We start from the raw sequence: 14,549 nt of genomic DNA on the forward strand, positions 1-14,549 counted from the left end.
AGAGAGTTCCAAAGTTGGACAACCCTCAGAAAAAAATTTCTCATCTCTGTCCTATAAGGGCGACCCCTAATTTTAAAACAGTGCCCCCTAGTTCTGGACTCACCCACAAGAGGAAACACCCTTTCCACATCTACCCTATCAAGACCATTCAGGATCTTATATACTTCAATCAAGTCACCCCTCACTCTTCTAATCTCCAGTGGAAACAAGGCCTGCCTGTCCAACCTTTCCTCGTAATACAACCCACTCATTCCAGGTATCAATCCAGTAAACCTCTGAACTGCCTCCAACACATTTACATCATTCCTTAAATAAGGAGACCAAAGCGGCACACTGAATGTGAGATGCGGTCTCACCAATGCCCTGTATTGGTACCCTGAGTACAGTTTCTATGGGATCAATGAGCATTAATGGGAGGGGCCTGTCTGATTTCTCTCCATGCCCTGAAGGACGCTGTGGTTAATCATTGTGCTTCTATGAACATCCTGGTTGTGATCAACCAAATGTGGAAAACACACTAGAAAGTGATATATACAACCATTTGAACATAAAAGTATTATTAGATAGGTAAGAATCCATATAAGGAACAAATAACAGGTAGCAAGAAAAAGTGTACCTTTACCGGTACATTCACTCAAATATCTTTTCACTTTTTGGGATTGTTTAAAAAAAGCTTTGTACCTTGATCAAACTTTAATTTCTGAACTTTATAAACCTTTAGCACTAAAAGTTGATTTTAATTTTGGAAAAGTGGCTTCACATTTTATCTCAAGTCATGGTATGAATATGCGAGGCTAATAGCTGATAATTCAGAATGTTTAAAAACAACATACATTATAGGAATCAATATAGATAAGTTTTATTTTGACTCAAATTATGTACCAGTGTTCTGCACAGTCAGTGCTACAAATGATAGGGATCTTAAAACAAGATAATGTAAAGCCAGTGTCACAGGATAAATTTTACCCATTTTAATATTTTCCTCCCAAAATACCAAATAAAAAGTCCATTAAAATAGCTTAAATTTATAAAAATCCACAGCAAGATTCTGAAATACAGTACAAATATTTAAGTGCATAAGTGGATTGGAAATCAACAGCCCTGGTAAAGTGTTCTTGATTTTTTTTTATTCTTTACATTCTATTTACAACAGCGGGCAACCACTGGTACTGACGCCACCATGTATGGATCCTGGTCGATTCAACTGTACAGCCTTTTGATTAATTAGGAAATTCTTTACACAGCCGACAAACGAATAACGTATAGAAGACAACATTGGAATTTGCACTGTGTCTGAAATACAAGAGAGGGAAACATTTAGGTATTCATACAACAGCATTTCATAAATCAGTTGCTTTGTAATAGCTTATGGTTTATTTTGATGGCAGTTTGCTATTGACCTGAATTTTATCCAATTACTTAAGAAATCATCTGTGACCAAATACTGAGGCTGTTTGCATACAGGATGTAATTAATTGATTCTGGATATGTTTAAGGCAGAAATAACCCGATGAATAATAATATTGCCAAAGCAACTGGACATATCAATCAAATTGATAATTTGACATGTAACAGGCAAACCTAGATTGTTTACTCCACAAATTTCAGTTCTCGAGTCCCTGGACATTATTTTCCTTCCCCTCCACCCCATATGCCCTCACCAACACTGTCAGCGATCGGATCATAAAGCAATCAGTGTAATCACTGGCATGATCATGCAGCGATTATACATTTGAACCAGTAACCAAAGATGAGATCAAATACACCATGGCGAGTTGTGAAGTCAAATCTGGCAATGTGTGGGCTAGCACCAAGAAAAAGTGAGCATAATGGCTGTTTGATTGTGGACAAATCCAATGGGTTCACTAATGTCCTTGAGGAACAAGAATTTGCCATCTTAACCCTGTTTAGTCCCATGTGACTCCAGTCCTACACCATGGAATTGGCTTGTAATGCTATCTGAAGTGTACAAATAACTGCTGGAAGACAAACCATCACTACTTTCTTGGGGCAGCTAGGAATGGGGTGGCCTTGCCAGCATTGCCTGAAGGCCAAGAACAAATAAGAACATTAAAGAAATAATTTGCTTTTTGTTATCAACAATGGGTTTTTAATCTTGCCTTCCACTTGCTTCAATACCTTAAAATGTAAAATTCTAGCTTGTATTATCCCTGCCACTAATTTTTCCCTTCTCCTCTTGAAGGAAGCAGATGTACATGTCCCATATGTGCTAATCAGCTTTGCATACCTTATATTGCGAGCGTTCTTCATGTGTGAAACCTAGATGTTGGGGCTATTTAACCATGATGTGCATCACAATTGAGCTACATTTGGTCTTCACCTGGATTATGTAAATAACTTTCAGCAGAGGTCTTTGAATAGCAACCAGGAAATAAGGATTAAAAGTAAATAGGTTCATTTGAAGCAATTACCATAAACTAAGTTAGCCCACTGACTCCAGGGGCAGGATTTTCACGTCGGCGAGTGGGGTGGGGGGGCAGGACCCACTCGCCGACGTGTAAAATGACGCGTGGTGACGTCGGGCGGAACTCCCGACATCACCGCGCCCCATTTAAATTTTCAGGGAGGTGGGGGCTCAGCAAAATCAGCTGTGCGTCCGCCGACCTGTCAATGGCCAATTGAGGCCATTGGCAGAGTCATGAAACTAATTAATGGACCTGCCCATCCAACCTCAAAAGGTTGGCGGGCAGGCCAGGAGCCCTGGCGGGCATTAGAAAAAGCATGAAACCTCATTCACAGGTGGGATGAGGTTTCATGTAGGTTTTTAAAAATTTAATTAAAGTTTTTTAAAAAGTTATGGACATGTCCCAACTCATGTGACAGTGTCACATGCAGGGACTTGTCAGGGAATTTTTTTTCTGTTTTAATATTTTTGACAGTACTTAGCCTCAGAGAGATGAGTGCGCTCTTTCGTGCGCATGCATGAAAGAGCGCACTCTCGATTTAGGTATTCACCCCCCACCCACACAGGGAGTGCATAGCGTTTCCTGGCGGACGTCATGCTGGGCGGGCCTTAATTGGCCCGCCCACGTAAAATGGCAGCGTGCCCCTGATTGGGGGCGCAGATCGGTGGTGCACCTCCGTTTGCCCGTTCTTTAACTTTCCCCCCGATGGAGGGAAAATCCTGTCCCAGGGAATTGTACACAGAACATATTAGGAAGGTTAAAACGATACTTAACTATTAAGAACATGCAACTGTAAATAAAATCTAATTTAGTAATTGCTCCACTTGTGATGCACCTAATATAACTCACCTGGTACACCTCCCAGATAAAGTATCTCTTTGGAATTGGTACGAGGAGTGTGTAATGGTCCTACTGTGTAGTTGCTCTCTGTGTCCACATCAAGTTGTATCACATGATTCCTTTTGATAACTATTAATGAAGGGAAACAAATAAATCAGGTTGTATCTTTGGATGCATTAAAATTTACCCGCAGCATGGGGGTCAGATGACACACTGGGTTCGCAAACTGTTGTTACACCTCCAAGTTCCAAGTTTGAATCTAACCCACAAATAGCTGCCAGAAGGCTTCCAGCTCCAAAGAACAGGTAGTTGCCTTTTTCCTGACTCCAACCTCGGGACTGAACAGAGGTCTTATGGCTCACTTCTTACAAATGCTGCTTATGCTTCCTTCTGATTCAATTGCATAATAACATAACCATTCTACCTCCCTGCCAGCCATCCACCCACTTCCCCCACCCAACCGGATCCTCAGGAAATCTCTTAACACTGGGTCCATTGCCCGATTACATTGTTAAGGGTCTCCATCCTACAGAAACAACATGAAGAAATAGAATGGAATAATTGCAGCACTAGACTTGGAAAGAAGACACCCTGCTCATCTGATTACATGTATTAGGCTGGTACATATGTACGCACTTCACTCTTACCTGCAATGCGATGCCACTGTCCATCACACAGAGACTGTTGTGGAATGACCGTTGCAGAGAAATCCCCAGCTCCATTATTTAACTGGACTATAACCTAACAAAAAGGAAAATACAATAAGGTCAGTAATGGAGATCCAGAACATTTCCTACACAACCTGCTCCAAATGCTAACTGAACTACAAATGGCTTATTTTATTAACATTAAGTATATCACTTGATCATGAATGGAAGGCTAGTCCTTTGCTCAGGAAGACACTGGTTATGATCTTTCACAGCCTTTCAATATATCCCTTCATTTTTTTTTAAGTCACGTTCCCAGATTTTTTTCCTGCCTGATGTAAACTACTTCACTTGTAAATTACTTTGAGATGTTCAGTTTAGGAGGGATGTGGAGGCATTATAGAAGGTCCAGAGAAGAATTACGAGAATGCTTCCAGGGATGAGGGACTTTAGTTACTTGGCTCGATTGGAGAAGCTAGGCTGCTCTCCTTAGAGAAGGTTGAAGGGAGATTTGATAGAGGTGTTCAAAATTACGAGGGGTATAGACAGAGTAGGTAGGGGAGAAATCATTCCCATTGGTGGTAAGGTCAAGAACCAGGGGACTAATTCAAAATGATTGGTCGAAGAAGCAATGGCGACACAAGGAAAAATGTATTCATGCAGTTTATGGTTAGGATCTGGAATGCACTGCCTGAGAAGATGGTGCAGGCAGATTCAATCATGGCTTTCAAAAGGGAACTGGATCATTAGCTGAAAAGAAAAAGTTGCAGGGCTTTGGTGAAAGGCTGGGGAGTGATATTAACCGAGTTGCTCTTACAGAAAGCTGACACACACAAGTGCAATGTGTCAAATGGTTTCCTCCTGTGATGTAACCATGTTTCAAAAAAATCATTTGTGGGATGTGGGCGTCGTTGGAGAGGCAAGCATTTTATTGCCCATCCCTAATTGCCCTTGAGAAGGTAATGGGGAGCTGCCTTCTTCAACTGCTGCAGTCCATATGGTGTAGGTACACCCACAGTGCTGCTAGGGAGGGAGTTCCAGGATTTTGACCCAGCAACAATGAAGGAACAGTGATATATTTCCAAGCCAGGGTGGTGAGTGGCTTGGAGGGGAACTTCCAGGTGGTGGCGTTCCCATCTATCTGCTGCCCTTGTTCTTCTGTAGGGCAGCAGCCCCTGGGTTTGGAAGGTGCTGTCTAAGGAGGCTTGGTGAGTTCCTGCTGTGCACCTTGTAGATGGCTGCCACTGTGCACCAGTGGTGGAGGGAGTGAATGTTTGTGGATGGGGTGCCAATCAAGCGGGCTGCTTTGTCCTGGATGATGTCAAGCTTCTTGAGTGTTGTTGGAGCTGCACTCATCCAGGCAAGTGAAGAGTATTCCATCACACTCCTGACTTGTGCCTTGTGGATGATGGTGGACAGGCTTTGGGGAGTCAGGAGGTAAGTTACTCGCCACAGGATTCCTAGACTCTGACCTCCTCTTGCACCCGTAGTATTTATGGCCAGTCCAGTTCAGTTTCTGTTCACTGGTAACCCCAGGATGTTGATTTTATGATGCTATGAGAGATAAAAGTATCTCATCACTTGCAAATCATGCAAAATGTTTTGAACTCTCAAATGTGTTTTTGTGAGTACCAAATAAAGCATGAAAACTTTGCACAATCCAATAAAAGTGCGTGCCTGTGGTGAGCTTTGAGCATTTTATGATGTATGTGTATTTTTGATGTTTATTACAGACTATTGGTAGAGGTCATTTAGATGTGAAAAATCCATGGCACCACTCTGTCTGGCTCTGTGATAATAATCAGTGAGATAATCTGGACAAGTCAGTAGAAATTTGTGTTCAGGTGATACAAAGTGCCATTTTATTCGAAATGTAGGTTACGTTCCCAGATTAAAGGTCTGATCCAAACAGATCGTCCTCTAAATCATGATCAAGCCAAAAAAAACCTTAAATCTTCATTACCTGGACTGGAGCTTTAAATTTTTGACGACGTGCTCAGGTTTTTCTGAACAGTGAGCTTTTCTTTTAAAAAAAGAATGATTTCCAGTCTTAAAAGGAAGCAAACAAAGTCACTCACCTTTCCATTCTCTGCATACAGACTGAAGTAATGGCTTTGTTTCCTTCCAACGTGGAAAAGTACACCTGACAGACTCCTGGGCCGCACTTCAAGCATCAGCTCATAATCTTTGCCGAGGACAAAAGACTCATCTGAAAGAGAAGAAAATATTTCAGGAGACAATTAAGATTGAAAGCATCAGCACACACGGGTAACGAGTGGGTCCCACTCCTGATCACTATCTAGTGAATCCTGCTGGAATCTGTCATTAAATCAAAAACACGGAAGGCAGCCATTCAACCCATCGTATCTATGTCAGCTCTTTGAATGAAATCATGTGTGATCAACAGATGAGGGCAGAATGTAGGTCGACTGTGCTGTCTCCTGCAGTTGATACCCTCATCACCTTCCCTCAGATGTGAATGATGGTGACTTGGGCAGAAATTCAAAAGCCCTTAGAACCACACCTAGCAGAAAGCTTTATCCTCAGGATGCGAGGGGAGAAAATGGGAATACGATGCAAGTATATAATGAGCACTGGAGCATGAAGTTATGGTTTATCAAGAGAAAGAAGACAAATAAAAAATGAACCTGTAATTCAACCTGGAACAATTTTAAAGTTCAATTTTTTTTAAAGTCAATTTGTAAATAGTGGTTGGATAATATTGATTAATGAGATGGAAATAGTTAAATTTTTAATACCTATAATTAAATAGCCCCGTTCAGCAGAAAAAAATGTTCCTGCTTCAAGACTTCCTTCAAAACATGGCGTAACATCGTAAGTACGTGTTGGAGGTTCCATTGCCTTTCCATCTAGTTGGAAGTTTCGGATACAACCAACAAACCTGGCAGCCGCAGCACCCTGTAGAAATAAATTATTAACAATTAATTTAATCAATTATCAAAGTGCAACATTACTAGTTGCATCTACATTGAAAGCAATCTCTACAAGTGAGCTTGTCTGCTTCCGGTTGATCCCAGGTTGATACTGAGCAGTTAGCTGATTTCAGGCCAGCAGCACTAACAGCTGACCCTCAGGTTAGGAAGGTGACTGCTATCCAGTGATCCCTGACGGTTGGGCAGTAGAGGACCCATCCGCAGGCTTGGCTGGATGTTGAGAAGCCTGCCAACAATCACTGCCTAGGTTCACAGAAGAATGGCCACTTGGCTGGAATTGGAGGAGTTGGATCAGCACCCTGGAGCTCTGTCCTAGCAAAGATTTAGCAACTTCAACAACGTATGTTTATCTAAAGCTTTTAACAGGGCAAAAAAATCCCAACTACTTCACATGTGTTAGGATAAAAAGGAGGAAAGGAAGAAAGAAATTGGACCAAATAGCCAGCCCTATTAGAACCATCCCATTCATAGTTATTTTCTAATAAGCTGCTCTGCTTGCACAGAACACATGGGAGAAAAACAAAATATAGGATGAACAGGCCACATCACAATTTTGCTACCAAGTGAATAAGTGTCCTGCACTGAGAGTGCATAATGTGTGTCATGGCCTTAAAGACTCAATGTCTGCATGATTCCTCCAACCTGGCACAACTTCCTTGTTCTTGCACTGGATTGAGTTTCCATTGCTCATATTGAATGAGGGTAAGGTAAACTTCATGTTGAGAGAATTTAAGTGGAACAGGCTTTGTATTTTGTTTTCCTGCTACAATATTATGGTTTACCTGCACAGGGTCGGTGACTAAAATGGTAAGATCTAAGGCACTACAGGCCAGGTCTCTCCAAAAGACTGTGTCAGGTCTTCCAGTGTGCTCCAAGGATCCTTTCACGATGGTCCATGGTGTCAGTAGAATCAACAGATGGTAGGGGAATGGGGTGACTTGCTGGGCCTCGCCTATCCATTGTAATTTACTTGCAGACAGGCAAAGGCTGTTGTGACTGGAATAGACAGGTATGGAGCTCGCTGTGGAAATAATGCAGGCCTCACCACATGATGCTCTTTTCCTTTCCACTTCTATCCTACCCGAACTCAGATGGGACAATAGATGAAAATCCAGCCTTTTGTGTTTTCTACACCACACCCAAAGGGTTAGAAATATATTATATTTGCAATGAAGCCAAACAACTTTTTTTTTTTACCTGAGCAATCCTTTTCGCTTTTCCTTTTGGTACTGCACCCACATAGAATGGAGCTCTGACATCTAAGGAAGCTGTGACCAAGGTATCGCTTCTCTGTGCCCGGAGACCATCTATCACCAACTGCCCTTGGTTTCTGTCCCTACTGAAAAATATCTAGAAATGATACAATTTATCATTACAGGCAAATTCTGCAGCAATGGAACCCAAACTTATTCAGTTTGAAACCTATCCTAGTTACATTTGTTCAGACATATGCAAATTTATCTTTAAAGCTGATTATGATTTGTGTAGATATGCGTGCAGTCAGACACAAAGGCCTACAAACATGGCCACAAGCATTTTTGGCTGCCTGAAGCAGCCCTCGTGCTTTAAACGTGGGGCATGAGGAAGCACTCCTGCTCCTTATTTAGGTAAGCGTACTTTAATATTTGTTGGCTAGGGCCTGGTTTTTTTTCCCTAAGCATGACCGGGCACTGCATGCTGACCCTGCTCTTTACTAAGATGGCTGGGAGTGCATGTCCGGCTTGTAACGATCATGCACTTCCTAATCGTACACCGGAGATTTGATAAGCTGTTGAGTGTCCGAAAAATGGGCGCTATACAGTCGAATTTCTAAACCACAGAAGCCTGCTTTCCCACAAGGCCATGTGATTTTAACTGAAATAAATGCACAGAATGAAGATCAGGAAACTCATTAACTTGTCTCAGACTTTCATTTCATGTTCCAGTACACATTTGAATAATATTGCTGTTCCATAGGGCCAGGATTGTCCTTCAAGCGTTGCTGCTTAATAAATATATGATCTAGTTATTAAAAAATAAATCAGAATATTTCAGCATGAGTCTAAGCCTTTTTATTTGGGTCTCCAATCATCTTCGATTCATTTATATCATAAATCTCCCTATAGCCCTCTCTTCAAAGCTCTTCCTTCTCAGAATTGTAGGTTCTTTCCCCAATAAAAATCCATTGCCAATTCTGAGGAATGTAATGTGAACAGCTGGCAAGCCTCGGCCAATGTTGTACTTCGTTCATTATTAAGGAGCTGCATGCAGCCCGAGGGTTACTAGCCATAAATCTATATACCAGTGGATTGAAGCCCAGTCTCTGCTAGTTGTCTGTGACAACACAGATAGAATTGGAAACCATGGACTGAGTGTGCATCCGACAGCACTAAGCCAGTGTGGATTCTATTTCAGGAACACCATTTAGTTTAGACTTCATTCACCAATTTGCACAAGTCTGGATTTTGTATTGCAAATAGGCGTTTAGATTAAAAAAAATACATAATTTGGCTCATAATGTAAATTTCTAATTACTTTCAACATGCATTTCATAACGGCCTGACCAGATTTAGCACAAGGAGATCACAATTGCAAAATGCTTCCATTAGAGGCCTTATTCTCTTTAAACATTTCTCATTTACCAATGTTACCATGAGTTAAAACACTTAAAACCCGAAACCAGATCAAACAATGCTCTACTTGGCACCCCTGTATATTGAATGTTACATACTCTCAGAGAAATCCTATTAAAAGAATAGCCCTAGATAAGTCTTAAAAATGTCAGGCCATTGTTTCAACAATTTCAGATAGGAAAGATAGTTTGGAATTCCTGCAATTAATTCATGCCGCTCTTTCCTGCATTGGAAATAAAATCTAAATGGAAAATTGAAGTAATTGCAGTCTGAGGTCATTCTAATATTCATTAAAGGGTAGGAAATAGTTTAAATAATTAACAATCTAAATGTCAGATATAGCGCGGTAAGTAGAAATTATCTCAAGGTCTTATACTCTGAGTTTGCTTTACTTACTGTGTGCCACTTTCCATCATTATACTTTTCTTTACTTGCAATTCTCAATTTTTTCCCTTTGATATCAAACATGAAGACAAAACGTCCTTTGGAAACCAAGAGAGTCATGAAGGAGTTCTCCAATTCATTGGATACATAGAAAAGCATCCCATGAGATGAATTACAGCGAACTTCCATGGAAAAACTAGACCTGGAGAATCAACATAAAGGAAATATTATGAAGCCCTCACATTCACAAAGACACATTCAGAGTATAAGGGACAGTTTCCAGCATGACAATACTGAGTACTTCTCTGCCATTCCCTTATGTCAGGAAGCATCCAAGTTTTTGTACAAAGTTTACTTTCATATTCTTATTAATATATATATTTTCTAAAGTTGCTAATATTGATAGTTTGTGTTCTGATTGAGCATTTATTCACCAATGAGGTAACAGCAGTAAAATTAACCCTTTCATGACCTCTCTCTTTTCAGGTAATGTGCCCAGTAATGTTGTTGGCGAACATGGGTTTCCATGTGTTGAGTCCATGGTTATGCTTGGCAAGGTACTGCAGTGACTTGCTGTTGCCTTCTGCAGGTTCATGCTGACCAGGAGACTCTCCTGCTCTTACCGCCTGCCACTTGCACATTGTGTGGATTTGCAGGTTGGTAATCAGCCAGCTTGGCTATGTTATGAATGCACCCTCTGCGGCCACCAAGTCTTGGAATAGGACCCAAACACGGAGCTCCTGGTTCAGAGTAGGGATGCTACCCACTATGCCACAAGACCCCCACCTTCAGGACCTCTATCAATAAGTTCACACAAGACTGAGTTGCCTTGGCTCTGGGGGAAGATTGGCTTGATGGGCATGTGACCGCAAACCTGGCCTTATATTACCCAGTGAATCTGTGATGGTTTAGGAAAGCATGAAGAACAAGGGACTATTATATTTTTGACATGTCCAAGATTCTGAGGTGGGATAAAGGAAGATTCCATTAACATAAGTCAACAGAGTAGATGTACTGAGAAACCAACTCTGATCCTTAAGAAATTTTTTGTATACGTTCATGGGATGCGGGTATTGCTGGCAAGGCTAGTATTTATTACCCATTCCTTGTTGCCCTTGAGAAGGTAGTGGTGAACTGCCTTCTTGAACTGCGGTAGTCCTTGTGGTGAAGGGAAGGACTTCCAGGATTTTGACCCAATAACAGTGAAGGAATGACGATATATTTCCAAGTCAGAATGGGGTGTGACTTGGTGGGAAGTTGCAGATGGTGATGTTCTCATGCATCTGCTGCCCTTGTTGTTCTAAGTGATAGAGGTTGTGTGTTTGGAAGGTGTTGTTGAAGGAACCATGGTTCTGCATGTGCTGCAGTGCATCTTGTAGATGTAGTGTGCCAGCAGTGGAGAGATGGAATGTTTAGGATGGGATGCCAATCAAGCTGGCTGCTTTGTCCTGGTTGGTATCCGGCTTCTTGTGTATTGTTGGAGTTGTGGTTATCTAAGCAAGTGGAGTGTATGCCATCACACTTCGGATTTGTGCCTTGTAGATGGTGGACTGCTTTGAGGCATCAGGAGGAGAGTTACATGCCTCAGAATTCCCAGCCTCTGACCTGTTCTTGTAGCCATAGCATATGTGGCTGGTCCAGTGAAGTTTCTGGTCAATGGCAGCCCCCAGGATGTTGAGTGTGGGGGATTCTGTGATGGTAATGCCACTAAATGTCAAGGGTAGATGGTTTGATTGTCTGTTGTTAGAGATGGTCATTGCCTGACACTTGATTTGCACGAATGTTTCTTGCCAGATATCAGTCCAAGCCTGAATATCGCCCAGGTCTTGCTGCATGTGGGCAAGGAATGCTTCAGTATCTGAGGAGTAATGAATAGGACTGAACTCTGTGCAATCATCAGAGAATATCCTTATTTCTGACTTCATGATACAGGGAAGGTCGCTGATGAAACACTGAAGGTGGTTGGGTCTAGGACACTGCCCTGGGGAACTCCTGCAGCAATGTCCTGGGGCTGAGATGGTTAGCCTTCAACAACCATAACCATCTTCCTTTGTGCTAGGTTGTCTCCAACCAGTGGAGAGTTTTGTGCCCGATTCCCATTGACTTCAATTTTCCTGGGGTTCCTTGATGCCACAATTAGTCAAATGCTCCCCTACAAAAATGCGAATTGCTGAGAACTCATTCTCTCTCCACTTTGCACTCAACATCGACCAGTCAAATGTCCTCCTCTTCTTTCACCCACTGAAGAATGAAAATTTCTTCAGGGAACTCTCTCTTCTATCATAGAAGTGACTACATAGTTCAGAAATGAACAATACAATTGGATGCAATGAAAACAAATGTGACAGCTTCAATTTAATGATTAAAGCCACTTGAAAAGAAGAACAGCAGAGAGGCCTTACCTCATATGGAATGATTCTGGGATATTGTCATATTCCAAGCGGCTGAGATGGGAGCCCCTGAAGTAATGAGCATTACTGGCTGCCGCTGGCTGCTTTGGCAAGTGGCAACTTTCTGACATTTGCTGTTTCCTCTCAAGCTTGGTTATAACCTTCAAGGTTCAGAACAAATGGAAACTTAAGTACCAAACACAAGGAGTTCTCAGACATAAAGAAGAGAAGAATTATTCTTTAAAAACAAAAGACCTCAACATAATAAAAGAAAAAGAAAAATACAAAACATCAGCTGCGGTTGAAGTGCAGGAAATTATGTAAAGTGTTATTGAATTTTGTTGCACAAAGTTAAAACGATTTAACCACAGGGACTTCAGAGTTTATATCTGTGAATTTCTGCAAAATTAACGGACTGGAATAATGACATGCGAGAATTTGACTTAAATTTCATTTACCTGTCTGGATTTCTCCTTTCTGTGTGATCGGATCTGCTGGGGTGGCTTTTCTCTGGGGCAACTGCTTAGCTCTGACCCCACCATTATCTTATGCTTCTGGAGATCTACAACTGATTGCGGTCTTGGTTCTATACTGTATGATAAAAATAAGTGAAAAAAAAATAATGAAAACATCCTTTTGTTGCACACACATTGTATAATAGCAGCAAAAATATCTCTGAATCATGATGTGATACAGTACAGGAGGTCATTTGGTCCATCATCCCTGTTCCAGCTTTTTCAAAGAGCTATTAACAGTTTCACGTCCCTGCTCTTCCCCCAAATCCTTGCAAATGTTTCCCTTTCAATTATTTATCCAATTCCTTTTTGAAAAGTTACTACTGAATCTGTTGGCGCCAAAACTGAACTGAAGCAGTCATATCTTAATTCACATTCCAATGATTATTGGACTCCAGGCTGCTAAATTATTTCCACTCTGACCTCTGTATCCTCGACCTCCTACATTGATCCATTGAATTTCAACATAGCTCATGAAACATCACCTCATTGTTTGAACTCAATACTGAGTTCAACAATTTCAGATCATAACCTCTTTCCCTTTTTTTTTTGCTTTATTTTTGTTTTTGGACAGCAGCTTTTGGTGACAATTTAGTTGCCATTTATACCTCTTCTAGACTCATCTTTTGTTTCTTGTTCCATTATCACCCCTTTTTCCTCTCACACCATCATCCTTTTTGTCATTCCATCTCTCCCACTTTCCATCCTATTACAGACCTTCCCCTTGTTCTTTCTTGTCCTCCCCCTTTCTCTGTACTTACATAAAACCTATTACAGCTCTAACTTTTTCAAATTGACATGATCTTATTGAAACATGTAAGATCCTGAGGGGATTTGACAGGGTGGATGCTGAAAGGATGTTTTCTCTTGTAGGAGAGACTACAACTAAGGGACACAATTTTAAAATAAGGGGTCTCCCATTTAAGATGGGAATGAGAAGAATTTTTTTCTCTGAGGTTTGTGAGTCTGTGGAATTCTCTTCCCTAGAGAGCACTGGAGGCAGGGTCACTAAGTATTTTTAAGGCTGAGTTAGATAGATTCTTGACTGACAAGGGAATCAAAGGGTATAGGGGGTAGGCAGGAAAGTGGAGTTGCGGCCGTGATCTTATCAAATAGCGGAGCAGGCCCGAGGGGCCGAATGGCCTACTCCTGCTCCTAATTTGTATGTTCAAATGTAATTCTGATCAAAGGTGATCATCCGGAAATGTTGGGCTGGATTTAATGCTGTTGGGCATGAGGGTGGAGGGGATGTTGGGGGGGAATGGGGAGGCACGTTGAATCCAGCAGGTGCACACCTGCCTGCACAATTCTACCAGTGTGGGCCAATTGAGGCGCTTAAGTGGGCAATTAATGCACTCGATGGCCCTTATAGTATTTTAGCTGAGTTCTCAGTGGGTAATCTGCTGCTTTCCTGTCCAGCTGAAGCAGTTTGACAGCCAACGGGGAAGTGCAAAACTTTCTTTTACGGACCCGGAGAAGGAGCAGGAGGGCTTGACTGAGCCTCACGAGGAAAGCATGGCTTTCCCAGACCCACTTTCCCCCCTCCTTCCCTCCTAAGACCCTCCCAAAACAATCTCCCTGCTACTTACGTGGAAGCTGGTGGGTGACCTAGGGCCACCCATGCTTCACCTGCCAGCAGCCACTCTGTGTCCCTTTCCTGCCTGTTCCAGGCCAGAAGTGGACCAGTTGCAGTTAAGTAAGGCCTAGGAGTTAAAATGAGTTGGCCTAAGTTCAGCCGGTGAATTCGGTTTGCATTCGCCCCCAACCCCATCAAGCCCAAA

The 14,549-nt window shown here is 41.9% G+C and overlaps 1 protein-coding gene across 3 annotated transcripts in view; it reads right to left on the bottom strand.

Annotated features, from left to right (window-relative positions):
- Positions 1 to 834: 834 nt before the first annotated feature.
- The window catches only part of lama5 (laminin, alpha 5), a 266,062-nt gene continuing 252,347 nt past the window's right edge, over positions 835 to 14,549 (bottom strand). For all 3 annotated transcript variants that reach the window (XM_078555045.1, XM_078555046.1, XM_078555044.1), the window contains exons 72-80: positions 12,712 to 12,844; positions 12,266 to 12,414; positions 9,876 to 10,065; positions 8,065 to 8,217; positions 6,673 to 6,832; positions 5,992 to 6,122; positions 3,914 to 4,007; positions 3,276 to 3,395; positions 835 to 1,293 (exon numbers count right to left, since the gene is read on the bottom strand). In XM_078555045.1, coding sequence (XP_078411171.1) covers positions 1,145 to 1,293; positions 3,276 to 3,395; positions 3,914 to 4,007; positions 5,992 to 6,122; positions 6,673 to 6,832; positions 8,065 to 8,217; positions 9,876 to 10,065; positions 12,266 to 12,414; positions 12,712 to 12,844 — 1,279 coding nt within the window. In that variant the 3' untranslated portion in view covers positions 835 to 1,144. The remainder of the gene's footprint in view (positions 1,294 to 3,275; positions 3,396 to 3,913; positions 4,008 to 5,991; positions 6,123 to 6,672; positions 6,833 to 8,064; positions 8,218 to 9,875; positions 10,066 to 12,265; positions 12,415 to 12,711; positions 12,845 to 14,549) is intronic.

The sequence above is a fragment of the Cetorhinus maximus genome, chromosome 13 (assembly GCF_964194155.1).
Source record: "Cetorhinus maximus chromosome 13, sCetMax3.hap1.1, whole genome shotgun sequence".
Classification (NCBI taxonomy): domain Eukaryota; kingdom Metazoa; phylum Chordata; class Chondrichthyes; order Lamniformes; family Cetorhinidae; genus Cetorhinus; species Cetorhinus maximus.